The sequence below is a fragment of the Sitophilus oryzae genome, unplaced genomic scaffold (assembly GCF_002938485.1).
Source record: "Sitophilus oryzae breed Bouriz unplaced genomic scaffold, Soryzae_2.0 scaffold_1179_pilon_pilon, whole genome shotgun sequence".
In the NCBI taxonomy this organism is placed as follows: Eukaryota; Metazoa; Arthropoda; class Insecta; order Coleoptera; family Curculionidae; genus Sitophilus; species Sitophilus oryzae.
In genome coordinates, this window is record NW_022145814.1 from 1,770,627 (window position 1) to 1,786,803 (window position 16,177).

Here is a 16,177-nt window from a genome sequence, read left to right on the forward strand (position 1 = left end):
AATTTTTAAAACCAAATAGTGTACTGAAGTTTTTCTATTTACTAAATTTTGTGTTACAATAATAAAAATTATACTACCTTACACAGAGTGTATAAGAAATTATTTTAAATAATTACTAGTTTTAAGCGGCAATAACTTGTTTAATTTAAATGGAACATCCTGTATATTTTATGAAAATCATGCACGATGCACGATTTAATTGTCTATAAAATTGTATTATACAATTTTTTACCTATCTCCTCAAGTTTTCTTAGAAAATGCATTTTCTTATAATTTACACCTCATTTATCAATATAACTTCTCCAAATACTAAAAAACTGAATTTTTTCTGTGTATTAGACAGTGTGGTAAAAAGTAACACCTTATAAATTTTATTTCATAAAACAGAGACAGAGTCCATTTTCATAACTGATTATTATATTAATTTCTGATTCAAATTCATATTTATTTAGAATAATTGATTAACTAAAACAATTAAGTATGAAATAACTCATTTTTGGGCGGAAATAATGGTGGTATATTTAATTGGTATACTCTTTTACAAAGATTTAAAAATAGTTTTCTTTTTATAACCAAATGAGTTTGCAATATAAATGTTTTTAGCACTTGTATATTTTGTTGCTTTTAAAAAAATCTAAAATGGCAATATTCCATTGTTATATTGATAAATTAGATCTAAATTCTATGAAATAGCATTTTCTACGAAAACTTGAAAGAGACAGGTAAAATATGGTATGACACAATTTGATAGACAATTAAATTGGTCATCTGATTCTCGTAAAATATACAGGGTGTACCATTTAAAACAAACAAGTTATTGCGGTTTAAAGCTAGTAATTATTCAATATATTTTTTTAGACACTCTGTATAAGGTAGTATTATTTTTATTATTGAAACACAATACTTGATCAATAAATAAATTTCAGTAAATAGAAAAGAGAAATTGGAGAAATGAAACTTTAAACATTTTACTACAATTTCACAAAATTGAATATATTTCAAAAACGGTAAGGTTTAAGTGTGATAAACACTAGTCAAATTTACCTTTATTTCAGTCGTAGAATCTAAAAATAAAATAATATACAGAGCGTTTCATTTAAAAAAATACAACTACCTATAATATTTTGATTTATTTTGGACACTCTGTATCTTGTGAAAATATTTTTAAATTGTAGCTCTAATAGTCCTTCAACGAACCCAAAACTTACAATTTGTGAAAATCTAATTGTTTAGCTACAATACTCTGTTTCGTATGTGGTGATTAACCCTGTATAATTGAATGGCTTCATCAAATTTTTCAGTAATATTACAGCACATAAAAAAGACTTTTAAGGTAGTTAAAAAATAATTCGTAGATTATAAAAAAAATCTCATTAGAAACGTACTGCATCTATTTTTTTAAATAAGTTTTTACGAATTAATTAAAACACATATATTTTATAATAGAGAAATAATTATTTTTGGGCGTCCATATGACCGATATTAATTTTAATTATTGAAAATGTTTACCAAATATTGATACAAAATTTATAATAATTAGAATAATATTATAATTATTGTTCTCTCTGTTTAGCGTCCGATTTTATATTAGAATATTTAATTATTCATAATGGCGCAAAATTTACCACAACTCCCATATAACCCAACATATAACCAACTTGTTTGTCTGTCAGGATTAATCAGATAATTCTTTTGAAATTTCAGCTAATTAATATCGAAAATTGAATTAATGTATGAAAATACACACATTGTCCTGTACATTTAACACTGTAAACATGTGGTAACACTGTGTTTTGGAGATATGACAATATAATATTATTTAGGGTATTTTCATTACATAGAATACCTGGCTTCTTTCGATAGGTATTGTGTTTACAATATGGCCCTATTTTAACACAGAAAATTGATTTTCAGAAAAACAATTATTGTGTGATATTGTGTGAATTTTTTCAGTTGGTTAGGTTATTTAAATTGGGTTTAGAGTATTAGGCCAGTAAGGGAAGGTTTTAGGGTCCGAATTCTGAACACCTGCACCGATTGACGTGAAATTTTAACAGTGGATAGAGATATATGTAAGAAACAAAAGTTACATAGTAGCGATCTGGGATGAGTGCCACACCTTCTCGAGGGTGAAAAATAAATCACCCATTTTAATTGCAAAAATCAATAAACGGACGAATTCTAAGCAAAAAATATTCTACGACATTTTTTCAGAAAATTAATATTTTCCTAGTTATTTCGGATTGAATATGTTGATTTTTCATCTAAAAACTGCATATTTTTCTGCCATTATTTATAAATAACTCGCGCAAAAATTATATATTAATAATATAAATAAAGCAAAATAAAACTAAAAATAACTAATAAAGAACAACTAAAGCAAAAATGATGCTTTTGGAATAACTAAACGATTCAGTTTTTGCTGATTACTCTAGGTTAAATAATAACCGAATTATCACTCTGTAAAAGTGATTTTTTTTATTTTTCGAAAACTAATCTGCTACATTTTACCGTAAAATAATGGCGAAAGAACACAATTTTTCTAAGTAAATGAATATGACCGTTTTTAAAGTGCTTGAAAAGGCCTTTTAAATGCTTTTTTTTAAAGTTCGTAGCTCATAAACTTGCGGAGTTATGATAAAAATAAAATGGTCACCTCATTTTCTTGGAAAAAAATTAACAACAAAATCTATGACTAAAATTATAAAAATAAAAACTAAGCGTAATACATATACAGTTGGCTATAATTAGGTACTAACAATGGGCTTTGCAAGTTCGAGCGGTTTAGAATGTCTAAATTTGGAAAAAAGTTGAAAATAATGATTTTTTTATCTTTTTAAAAATTTTAATTTTTTTGACATATCTCAAAAACTAAGCAAGATACGTTCAACTATAGAGGTTAATTTGTAGCTCGTGTAATTTCCTTCAAATTGATGGTTTTTATTTTTATGATTTTAGTCATAAATTTTGTTTAGTAGGTGTAGGTAGTAGGTGTAGGTGACCATTTTATTTTTATCTTAACTCCGAGTTTTCTACCTACGAATTTGAAAAGACCTTTAAAAAAAAACATATAAAAGATCTTTTCAAGCACTTTAAAAACGGTCATATTACTTTTCTTCAAAAAATGTGTTTTTTTGTCATTATTTTACTGTAAAAGTTTGCAATTTAGTTTTCGAAAAATAAAAAATTAACTTTACAGAGTGATAACTCGGCTACTATTACACCTCCGTTAATCAACAAAAAATGAATCAATTTGCTAGAATCGCTAGAACTAATTTGATCTCTACTATATATTTCAGCAAACCACCTTATTTTCAATTTTTAGCGAACAACGTATGAAATTAGTGCATTATACGGAAGTGAACCTTTTTTTCCTAATGTTTAGACTTTTCATCAATATATACCTTAAAATGTTCTAACTATAATAAAATTTAAATTTTGGTTTTAGAAAGTTTCAAAATCGAGATAAAATTGCACAACAAAGAATTGATCACTACTGAAATACTCGTAGTAAACTTTACTTGTTCGATTGGAATTCTGTGTATCAACCAAGCATATAGACTATTAAAAAAGTTATTTCATTTTAATTAGCAATACACTCACTTGTCAATTGGCTGTACTATATTGCAAGATTCTTTATTTGTTAGATATTTATAAAAAAAGTTCGTATACAAAAAAATCATATTCAAGTGTGACCCTAAAGGTTTATATAATCATTTTTAAAATAATGAAATTACACAAAGAGTAATTAGGAATATAATATAATTAAATAGTTTAATCCTTAATTGAACCATTCAATGTTATTGTTGAAAAATGAACCCGTTTTTCCAGAGTTATGGATATACCGGATATACACCCACCGGCACAAAAAAACCTTAAAATTTTGATGTACTTTAAAGTTTAATATATTTTCTTATAGTGGGCCGATTTTAATGATTTTTTAAGCGATATGTAGGTAAATTATTTGGCTTTTTAATATCTCTCTCTCTAAATTAAAAATTATCGGTCAATTATACGAGGGCAAACAAAATGTTATATTTTGGTGAAAATTTGAAACACCCTTTAGAATATATTAAGACAGCAAAGAATTTAAAAATAATTTTATTATCTAGGTACATGATTGGTACTTGATTCATCTCAGTAGCTTTATTTTTGTTGGAGATATTTGCTTTTGATTCTTTTGACTCTTTTGACATTAACATTTTGTCGTAATTTTTACATTGAAACTATGTCTTTGCTATTGGTCCTAGTCAACAGCCCAACTAGCATTTATAGTGACAGATACGTAACTGCTCCTATCAAAGCCACTACAAAGTGGGCGGTGACCATCGGCGGCTACGTCGTATATTCGTAGCTGCTAAGTAACTGCGACCAAAATGGGAAAAGATTTTGAGTAGCCGGGTAGTGTCTTGGGTAGTTTTTGCCACTAAAAGAGTTACTATGATGTGTTACTATAAAGTAGCCTACTGGTGAATGCGTCTTATCCGTTACGAAGCTGCCTAGTCGCGGGTTCGTGGCAGCCAAGTGTTAGGCACCGACATGTGGAACTTTCGTTAAACTGTTGAACTTTATTCGCAGGGACCTCTTCATGCAATTTCACATTTCATAAAAATAAATGTCATGATGGAAAATAATTATGGAAGCCATTATTATTTTTACGTTATTTGTGCGATTTGCCTTACCGTGCGATTTTAACGCCTTTTTAGGTAAATTCCAGAACACAGTCAACTTTACTGAATAAAATAGTGGGTTTATATAACAAAATTTTCGAGCGCCTCTCAAAATATTTCAAATTATTATATTATTTGCAATAGAAACTCATGTTTGTAATTAAAAAATAATAATAATTTGCTTGAAACCGTGGTCAAACTTTAAAATATTAGTCCACCGTCAGAAATAAGAAAATAACTAAGGAAAAAAGCTTTAATCTAGGTATATTTAGCTTAAAACCGCATAATGTTTGAGCCATTTGGCTGTTCGTCTAAAAATTCATGAAAAAGATATGGCCGTTTAATCCGAAAAATACTTAGTAGTTCCATATGCTTCCACAAAGTACCGGGAACAATAACATATTAGGCCAACCCTACCCGTTTGGACCTTTAAAATCTTCGGATTGATAAAGTGACAATTGTAGCTATCCAAATGCGACTTTATAGAAACAATAACTTTTTTGGAACTACATGGTCAACGATTCTTTGGAACCATAAAGTGATTTTTCCAAGAAAGTTTCCTGCGCCACCAAATTGCCGCTTAATTGGAGCGTTGCTACACCTATCGCGGTGGTGGCGAATATACATTCCATTGGTGCTACTATAACGTTCCGCCTTGTCTTTTGAAGTTATTTTTTACTAATTGTGCCTTTTCTATTATTAGTGTTTCTATATTATTCAGAGTTACATGAGGTATAGAGTATTTTAACGCCCACTCTTTTAGCTCTTGTTTTATATTGTTGGTTCTCAAATTAGTTCTCCTCTGAGATTCAGTTTCCGATGAACTAACACTACAGTCATCTACAGAAACAGCTTCAAAAATGTCTCAGTCACTAGCTGATTTATGATGTTCATCAGTAAGATTATAGAAAGATGTAGTTTTTGTTTCTGATGTTGATGCATCGGCTCGCAGTGATTCCTTTTGTTTAATTCTTCGGTAGAAATACTAGAATATCTAAATTTCTTTTTATTCACCTTAGGGATTTCACAAAATTTTAATAAAGCTTAAAAGCAAGTAAAAGAAAACACTAAAACAGAGTAGCACACGATGCAATCTGAGGCAATTACGTTATAGGGGTATAATAATTAGGGTATATTAAGTTACGGTCACTATAAAGTAGCCGTTTTTGACCCCCGTGACTTTTTAGTGGCAATGGATGAGCAACGGCTACTTTATAGTAACCTAGGAAGGTAGCAGTAACCATTTTGCTACTTTCAATGCTACTATAAATTAGAAGTAACTAGGTGTCGTGGTACGCGACTACCCCGTAACATAAATTGTTACTATAAAGTAACAAAAACTTAATGGAGGCATTATGGTAGCACTTGTTGGTAACCCCTACTTTCAAAAGTTACTATAAAGTTTTTGGTCTTTTATGGTGTCATATTCGAAGATTCGGGTAGTTCCAGTCTCTTCTTTAAATTACATGTTTGCGACTTGCAATCGGGGTGTTTATTTTCCACTTTTATGGTAGGTAGGGACTAACCAGTCACTCTCGAAATATACTTCAAACTGACTATTCCTTATAGAGTAACATTTTAAGTGGCAGAGTGGGCCCAGGAACTATACTTTAGTAGCAGTGACATTTTAAAAAGGACTGGGAACTATATTTGCTAGTTGGGAGACCTAGTAAGTTGTGTTCCCGCAGCAGGCCGTCTTGACATAAGATTTGCTTCGTTTAATCTTCTTCTTACAGTCCGTTCACTTACATGTACGTTCCTTAGGTGCAATTCATTATAAACTTGAAAAGATGGCAAGTTGGAAGTTCTCATACGAAGGTTTCTGGACGTCTAACATATGAACTTGTCTCGAGGAAGCGATTGTACTTTACTTCGTGCAAACCTAAATCCCTTAGTGACATAATTTTTATCTTTATCATCTTCAATTAAAGTAACTATAGCGGATACAATTTCTGGACATCAAAACCATCTCTATTAGAGTAACAGCTCAGTTAGCACATCAGACAATAATAATATTATTTTTTAATAACAGTGACATTACATAAATCATAAGCACTATTTCAAAGATCTGTTGACTGGGACCCAAAGCAAAGACATGGTTTCAATGAAAAAATTTCGAAAAATGTTAGTATCTACTTCAAAAGCGAATATCTCCAACAAAAATGTATTGAGATGACCTCAAATAACTAACTATCGCGAAAAGGTGTACCTAAACAATAAAATTATTTCTAATTTACTTGCTTTGTTAATATATTCCACAGGGTGTTTCAAACTTTCACCAAAATATCGATGTATTGTTTTCCCTCGTATAATTGACAGACTTTTCAATTTCAATTTAGAAAGATATACGAAAAAGTCAAATAACTTTGTACAACAAATTGCATAAAAATTATATTAATCGGACCACTAGAACAAAATATATTAAACTTTAAATTACATCAAAATTTTAAGGTGTGAGTGTATAAAACCAAATTAGCCTAACTAACCAAGCCATAAACACAATATTTTGTTTGTTCATTTTTTACCTGTACGTTTTATAGAAAATAACTTGCATTATGGGGTTAAGTGGTAGAATAGCTACTAGCTAAACTTTGCCCACAAATTGTCGCTCTTTTTTTTAGTACAATAAAGACTGTTTATCATTATTATTATTGCAATATTCCTAAAGATACATTATAAACTACAAAACAATCTAAAAAAATATTCTACAGTGATTGGTGGTGACTATTAAATAATATTTGTAGTAAAAAAAATTCAACCTACATTATTATTTCATTTGAATTGCTAGATTTGAGGAAATAACAGTAAATACTTGGTCTTTTGTTAATATATGTTAAAGGATTTGTGTTGACTAATATTCATATTCATATTTTCTCAATCCGAAGCTGTTGTACAAAATTTTACATAAAATTATTTTCTTTAATCGTTAGTTAAAAAATTACAAATATTTCTTTTTTGTATTTCAATTTCAAATTGTTAAGTTTAGGCTTTGATACTTCTTTAATACTGGAATATATTTGATATTATACATTACAAAGACCAAATTATCTATGGATTTTTATTTTAAATTTAAACACATTTTAAGCTTCAAAAAGTATTTCATAATTTAAAGGGCAAAATATTCTTCTAATGAAGTTTTTCTTATGTATATGTTACGGTTAAGGTCCGATGTCCGGTTAATCTCGAGAATAAGATACAACAAAACAACCAAAAACATAGCCAAACCCAAACATTAACCTGTTAATGTCGACATTAACAGAACATCGGACTTTAACCCTAACATATGCATATTACACTCTTAGGTTTAGTCAGAGGTTTATGTCGCTAAAATTATTGAGACGTGGACTAATTTATAGGTAAATGTATACAGGGTGGTCCGAACTGTTTCCCGGAAACTTCGGCAGCATATTCTGAAGATAAAAATAAGTAGAAAAGTTTGTATAAATATATGTCCTAAAATACTTAGTTTCGGAGATTTATTTATCATTATTTCGATTTTTTCCAAATAATTTCTGACGTAACGTCAATATTTGGATGAAAATTAGTGCCTGGGAGTTTTTTGACATGAGAAATTTGATTTTAATATCAATGTGATTCCTACTTGTAGAAGGCGCCACCTACATATTTTTTAACTGGTTTGAAGAGTAATAACTTTTCGTCCGTACCTGTATAAAACTAGTAAAAAGTAAAAAAATATAGATTTACATAAAAAAGTGTCTCTTGGAAAAGTAGTATTAGTAGCAGTAGTTTTGTACAGGAACCGACGAAAAGTTATTAATCTTCAAAACAGTTAAAATACGTGTAGGTGGCGCCCCCTACAAATAGTAGTTATATTGACATCAAAATCAAATTTCTCATGCCAAATAACTCCCAGACACCAATTTTCATCCAAATATTGACGTTACTTCAGAAATTATTTGGAAAAAATCGAAATAAAAATGAAACTTCTATACCCTGTATATCTTCGAAACTAAGCATTTTAGGACATACATTTATACGAACTTTTTTACTTATTTTTATCTGCAGAATATGCTGCCGAAGTTTCCGGAATACAGTTTGGACCATCCTGTATATCTAATAGAACGTTCATTAAATATTTTACATTTATTTATATCTCGTATAGTAAAAAGTACCTAGAAATTAGAGTAGAAAGATTGATACAAAATATTTTTTTACTAACACATAATAAACTAAATTAATAAAGCTTTTTATTTAATTAAGCCTTTGTAATTTAGACTATAATATTAAGTTGGTAATTTCAGTTAAACAGCCAAAAACATGAATACAAATACATTCTAAACACTTTCAATAATAAGAGAGATAATGTAAATCAGCATGTATAAAATCATATTTTCATTGATCTTGTATTTAGCATTTATGCATGTTGCAACGTTAGTGTAGATAGTCGTGATAGTTTTTAGATAGCAGCATATATTTAGAAATTAGAAAATTTAGAAATTTTATTATAATATTAAGTATGTGACATTTTAAAGTTAATTAATTATAAGGCATTAACCTCATTTATATTTGATGTTATTAGTATGCATTTATTATTAATTAGAAGTAATAGGTCATTACTTTAAATGAGTACCTAATCCCAGATATATTATTTAATGTATTAGAAGATAGCTCTGCTTGTGTTCAGCTTTGTACAGTTAAATAAATAAACAACAGGGATCATCTGGGAATAATACCACCAAACAATTATTCCACTTATTCTCATGAGAGTTCTGTATAAACCCGACACAATGGTACAGACGTTAAGTGAAGATAAAGTTTTAGTGTATAGGGTATCAAGAAAGTTTGCATATCTTATTTATGTCATTATATTTTGCATGTTAAACGAACTTAAAATTAAATAACTCTAAGATATTTTAATTGTTTGATGAATAAACTACATTAAATTCATATTAACAGACATATAGTAATATATACTTTAGAGACTTAATACATTATGATGTTAATAAATAAATTGAAATTATATTCACTTATATGCATTTTTTCAAAGTTATAATAATTGTATAAATAAAATACATATACAGGGTGTTTCAAAAAACTTGTGCCATCTCTCATGGGGAGATTCCTCACGTAAAAATAAGTTGTATTTTTCATATCAACATGGGTCCGATTCTGCTTTGTAAAGTCTTTTTTCCAAGTACTTTTTAGCATTTTGAATGAAATCTTGAGGCTAAAAGTTACTATAAATGCGTCATATTTTAAAGCTGAAAAGTGTTGACATATTCACCAGGGACGTGCATATGGGTTATCACTGAAATATTTTTCTTAAAAAAAAATATGTACGCCACTGACTTTTTTTTCTCTTGTTAGAGAAATGATGTAAGCAGTTTAATGCCGACTAAAAGTTGTCTCTTGATATTTTATCGATTTCGGCCTCCTTCGTGAGATAAACGCAATTTTATTAATTTGCCTTGATCCAAGTCTAAAGTAACCTTTAAAAAAAATATTATCATTAACTTGCGAAAGTTTTAAATAAGTACTCATTGATTCCTCATCAAAAAATATAAAAATGTTCCTATAAACATTAGTATGGAAATGCATAGTTTTAGAATTACAGGATGTTAAAACTTTTTAAAATTAGGTGTTCTGTAATTATCTTAATGGTAATTATCTTGTGGCCGGCCGTGGCTTCAGCTAGTGTGTCGATCTGCGGAGCGGAAGGTACTGGGTTCGATCCCCAGCCAGTACGGTCGCTTTATTTAATTAAGTAAAAATATTTATTTATCTAAATAGAGCGACCAACGAGCCGCCACCTCAAAGAAGGCAATGGCAAACCACCTTGAGTATATTTGCTTTGTACAGCCTCTCAAATAGTGCCGTTCGGATTCGGCAATAAACTGTAGGTCCCGTGTACTTGTGAAACACTGATGACACACATCACAAGTACATGCGAGAGGTAGCCGACGCTCTATATATGGCACTGTAAGAAGAATTATCTTAAATACCATTATTTTTTATTGAAAATTACTGTAGGTTGGACTAATATTAATAATATAGTATGTCCAACGATAAGATCGTTGACAATGATAGATGTGTCTGTCATTTTAATTTCAAAGTAGTTTTTTTTTATTTTACAAAGAAATAAGTTGGCACAGTTGGAACGTATAATTAATATATTTAAATTTTGGTGACAAGTGATTACTTTAAAATATTGTGAAAAAAAAATGTATTAAACTGAAAAAATCTAATTTTGGTTAATTGACTTTAATCTTAATTTTTTTCTGCAGTACTAAAATGTATTATTTACCTATCGTGTGATGTTATTTTACAGATACTCCAGTTTTTGGTACCATATACGAGATAGTATACAACTTTATTTGTTGCTAGTACAACTCTCTAGCCATAGTCTCTAGCAAACTGTGTTTTTGGCGGTCTCTGGGCACCGAATATTAACTGTAAACTATGGTCTGGGTCGACACTTAATTTTCCCTCGAGTTTCCTCCACTTAATTTTAAAAAACACGAAACACAAGCAACACAACACAGTCCAAAATGCAAAATGCAAAATATTTATCATTTCTATTTGACACAAAATTATAACCTATAATTTGGCAAGAGTTTGACAATTCTCAAAAATCTTAAGTCGAGTTCATACGCATCGGAGTCCGTTTATCGTTCATCGTTGCGTCAAACCAATAATATTGAAATATGATCTGTCGTTTTTGAAATAAACCAATAAAACTGGTTAAAAACGACAAGAGACGACGCATGACGTATTTATTTATAAACACGTCCATAGTTAACTTAAAAATATTAGAAACTTTTTTTAATAAAATAAATAGATTGGCATGGAAGTCATCTGCTTTTTTTCTGTCATCGTCTGTCGAAATCTTACCTGAGAAAAAAAGCAGAGTATAACTAAATTGATAATATTGAATAATAAATTAGGTAAAATTAATAATTTATTAATTTTGTTTTTATTTTAATTTTATTAATTGTGATTAATAAAATTGCGTTTATCTGATCAAGAACATACAATATACAATTTTGCTATCAAAAGAAAAAAGTCAGTGGCGCACATTTTTTTAAAATATTTTAGTGATAACCCATATGCACGTCCCTGATGAATTTATCCACTCTTTTTTAGCATTAAAATATGTAGCACTTATATAATAAAAATAATTGAACATGTTGAACTACAACTCTTAATTTACTTCTAGATAACTTCTATCTTCTATACAACTAAAGTAAACGCCACGAATGTTTGGGATTGATTCATCGCTTGATGAAATTAGAATCGACACGGGCGCTATCATTTTTACATTAAAAACGTAAATTTTTACCGCAGACGTAGGTTTTTAACGGCCCGGTCTAATCATCTGCCTGCGCTCCTCCTACTTATTCTAAAATGTTAGCGTGATTGACAAAGACGATACTATATCCCGTTTCTTTGATTGATTCGTTTTTGTGCGTCAATCCATTGGTGTGCTTGCAGTGCGACCAATGGGGCATTTCAGTTTATATTTATAACCAAATATATGTTTTGACAAGACTTTGACAGTTAAAACAACAAATTACAACAGATTATATATTGACTATTATATGACTTGAAACACCACGACACTGGAATTAAGTTTTATGTGACCTTGAGCAGATTAGTTCACATGGTAGCGACCGATGAATCACTCCCAAACAATTGGAGCGGCTATATTTTATAATACATATATTTAATTTTATAAGATAAACTAGATACTAACACTTTTAACACTTTTCATTTCATTATTTTCTGCTTATCCTTTGGAAATTGCAGCAATATAAGGTAAATTTTTCTATAATCATAATATATATATTATTGTCCATTTTTAACTGTAGATGATGTACAAGTTTTTACCAAAATGTGAGCGTCTAATGTATGCATGTAATAATATTATAGTAGAAAATTAACTATAGCATGCTATTTATATACTAGCCTAGTATTTGAACTTTTTAAAATAAATCTTTAAATGCTTGACAGCAGAGAAGACATTGAAAATATATGTATTTAAAATACAACATCTTGATTACATAAATTCGAAATAATCAAGAATAAATATAAATAATTTGATAATAGAAGACTGTTAAAGAATACTAAAACTAGGTCCACCATCGAAAAATATTTATAAATAAACTGCATCCAAAAACAACCAGTATAAACAGGAGGAAATAAAATAATTAATAATTTCGGATGGATGATTTCTGTTTATTTAGAGAATACTTCGGATTTAAAACGGATATTGATAAACTGTGGTCCTATAAAATAATTATAACAAAAAATCTATTTCAGATAAAATTAAATTTCTAATTTTGATCGAACATTTGCTTATACCAATAATTGAAATTAAAAATCAACAAACAAGATCGTATTATTGTCGAATATATATTTTTTTAATAAATTGCATCAACGACACACGATACGAAAAGATGAAATTAAAATAATTAATACTTTCAGATGAATTATATGCATTTCATTAAATCAAAGTTAATAACTTTAATATATTGGAATATAGCAACTGCTAAATGTGTCATTTCAAGCATTTCTGATGTCTCAGTGTTGGAATTACATGTACAGGGTGGGTCAAATTCGACGCTTTTAAATGGAAACAACCTTTTCTATAGGAGATAGACTAATTAGAAAACTAATATCGGTGTCTTGAGCTCAATTTTTGTGAAAAACATGATGGTGAAAACCGCATATCGATATCTATTACAGTTTCGGAGTTACGGGGTGTTTTTCAAAAATATGCATTTTTAACAAATCGCTATAACTTTTTTACTATGAAAAATTTTGTATTTTTATGAAAGCATTTCCAAAGCATCTTTTTACGTAGAATTTAATGATTTAAGTATATTTTTTTTAAATTAATAATTTAAGAATTATCAACAGAAAATTTGATTTTTTATATGGGACACCCTGTATATTTTTAATTTATTGAAAAGAATTTAAAATTACCTTTCCAAAAATAAAAATATAAAAATTCGCCGCTTTAAATAAGTATAGGCTTTGAACGGCACCGGCTGTAATGCAAAAAAATTCTAGCTGTGAGCATCAGTTAAAACGAAAATAATATTTGCTATGAGAGATGCAGAATTTTATAACAATTTAAAATATATTTAACCAACATCAACACATTTAAACTATATCTAATAACAATAAAAATAAATAGCAAACCAAGACATGAGATTTTGCTACAGGTGTGTGACATATCGACCGTCTTCTGTTATGGACAGACGGGGCAGTTTTTGAACATTTCTCGCGGAATTCATTAACTCAGTCAGTGGCGGATACAGAGGGGGGGGCATGGCCCCCCCCCCAAGATCTGTAAATTTGGTTAAATATTAGCCTTTTGGGTTAAAAATGGCGCCCTAAAAAGCTTATTCAACGTTACTTTTTTTTTGGGCCCCCCCTAAAATAAATTCCTGTGTCCGCCCCTGAACTCAGTGGTGGTGAAAGATACCCTCTCATAACTGCTAAGTATTTCCAATTATTGTCTAGATTATACGGAAGAATAAGGAACCTTTATTCTTCCGCAAATATATCCATAGGATTAGATCCATGGGCACTAAGTCAGGCGGCCTCGACGGCCAACGGCTGGGATCTTGGTTAGCTATTCAATTATTCTTGAAATTGGCTGCAAAAATTTGCTGATAACTTCAGCGTTCAGAGGCAGTGCGTCGTCTTGCTGGAAAAATATGTTTTCGAGTTCCATTAAGGGCATATCATCAATAAGGGGTCCAAAGCCTACTAGTTAAAAGTGGCGAACTTTTTAAAATTCTGTATTTCGAAGGGGATTATAACAAAATATCAAGTCTGCTATATTTTTGGAAAGGTAATTTTAAATTCTTTTCTGTTAATTAAAAATATAGAGGGTGTTCCAAATAAAAAATCAATTTTACTGTAGCAAAAAAGTTACAGCTATTTGTTAAAAATGCACATTTTTGAAAAACACCCCGTAACTCCGAAACGGTAACAGATATTGATGTGCGGTTTTCACCATCATGTTTTTGATGAAAATTGAGCTCCAGACACCGATATTAGTTTTCGTCTATCTCCTATAGAAAAGGATGTTTCCATTTAAAAGCGCCGAATTTGACCCACCCTGTACATTTTCTTGGCAGTCGTTTGCAGTCATTGGCATTAGGTAAAAATGCGAGTAAAGCATTATAAATCCGATATGATTGACGGTAGATGATCTGTCGAGTCAAAAATATGTATAGCTCCCGTTTGAAATTGCAGTAAATATCTAGATCTTTCTTTATGTATAATAATACCGTCTGATCGAAAAAAAGTGACGTCAATAATAACCAATGATAATTATTTTGACGAGGTCAATCTCTAGACGTAATTTACTAAAAATTGACCTAAGGCTTGTTAAAATCAAAATACTAAGTAATTATAGAAAGATTAAAAAAGGATAGAACGTTTCCAGACACAACTCGACTTCTAAAAAAAAATATTTTAAATACACAATAGGTACAATTTAAAAATAAGTTACAATTCTCTATCTATTATATTACAATCCTATTATAATATATTAATGCTAACTGGCAGAAAGTGTTATTAAAAAATAAAGAAGACTACGGGTCAAGTAATGACGTCTGGGGCTTGACCTCGCCAAAATTATCATTGATTGTCAGTCCTCAGCCGTTTTTGACGCCGTTTTTTTTTTCATATGGTAGTAAGCTATAGTTGATATTCTTATTAAAAAATTAGGTTAGCCTTAATATAAAACACCTCCACTTGAAAGGTCGAATATTTTTTAGAAATATCTTGGACTGATGGCCCTAAAATATCTATATTCTATATAAACTTATATAAGAGTTTCTTGCCTTGAACTGCTAATATAGAAATTAATTCCACACTGTGTTCGACATAATGTGGATTAACCCGCTCTCACTACCGGTTTCGGGGCCCTAACCCATCATCAGGTGAGCCTGGGTCGTTTCCACAATATGTCGAGCACAGCGCAGAGTATATAAACACGACTTGTCGTAAAGTAGCGGTAAGATATTAAGTCCCGCATCGCGAGATAGCAGCCTGCGTGCAATGGTAGTACTGTCGTACCACCGAGGCACAACTATCGATAGTAAATAAAGTCTATCTCGCGATGCGGGACTTAATATCTTACCGCTACTTTACGACAAGTCGTGTTTATATACTCTGCGCTGTGCTCGACATATTGTGGAAACGACCCAAGCTCACCTGATGATGGGGTAGGGCCCCGAAACCGGTAGTGAGAGCAGGTTAACCCACATTATGTCGAACACAGCGTGGAATTAATTTCTATATTAGCAGTTCAAGGCAAGAAACTCTTATATAACTTTTTTATATACCTAAAAACTGCACGAAATTTATTTTCCATTCTATATAAATTATGTGAGTCTTAAATAAGTGCAAATATTTTAGGAGTAGTATAGTTCAACTCCAGAAACACTTCTATGAGGTTTTTTTCGCGAAAAAAAAATTGAAAATTTGGAATTTTTTGGAGAAAATTTGGAATCGGGAAAATTTGG

The 16,177-nt window shown here is 30.0% G+C and overlaps 1 protein-coding gene across 1 annotated transcript in view; it reads left to right on the forward strand.

Moving 5' to 3' along the window:
• Positions 1 to 16,177, forward strand: part of LOC115891359 (fasciclin-1-like) — a 330,519-nt gene that overhangs the window by 294,963 nt on the left and 19,379 nt on the right. The window contains exon 11 of the mRNA XM_030911811.1: positions 12,438 to 12,446. Within this exon, the coding sequence (XP_030767671.1) occupies positions 12,438 to 12,446 (9 nt within the window). The remainder of the gene's footprint in view (positions 1 to 12,437; positions 12,447 to 16,177) is intronic.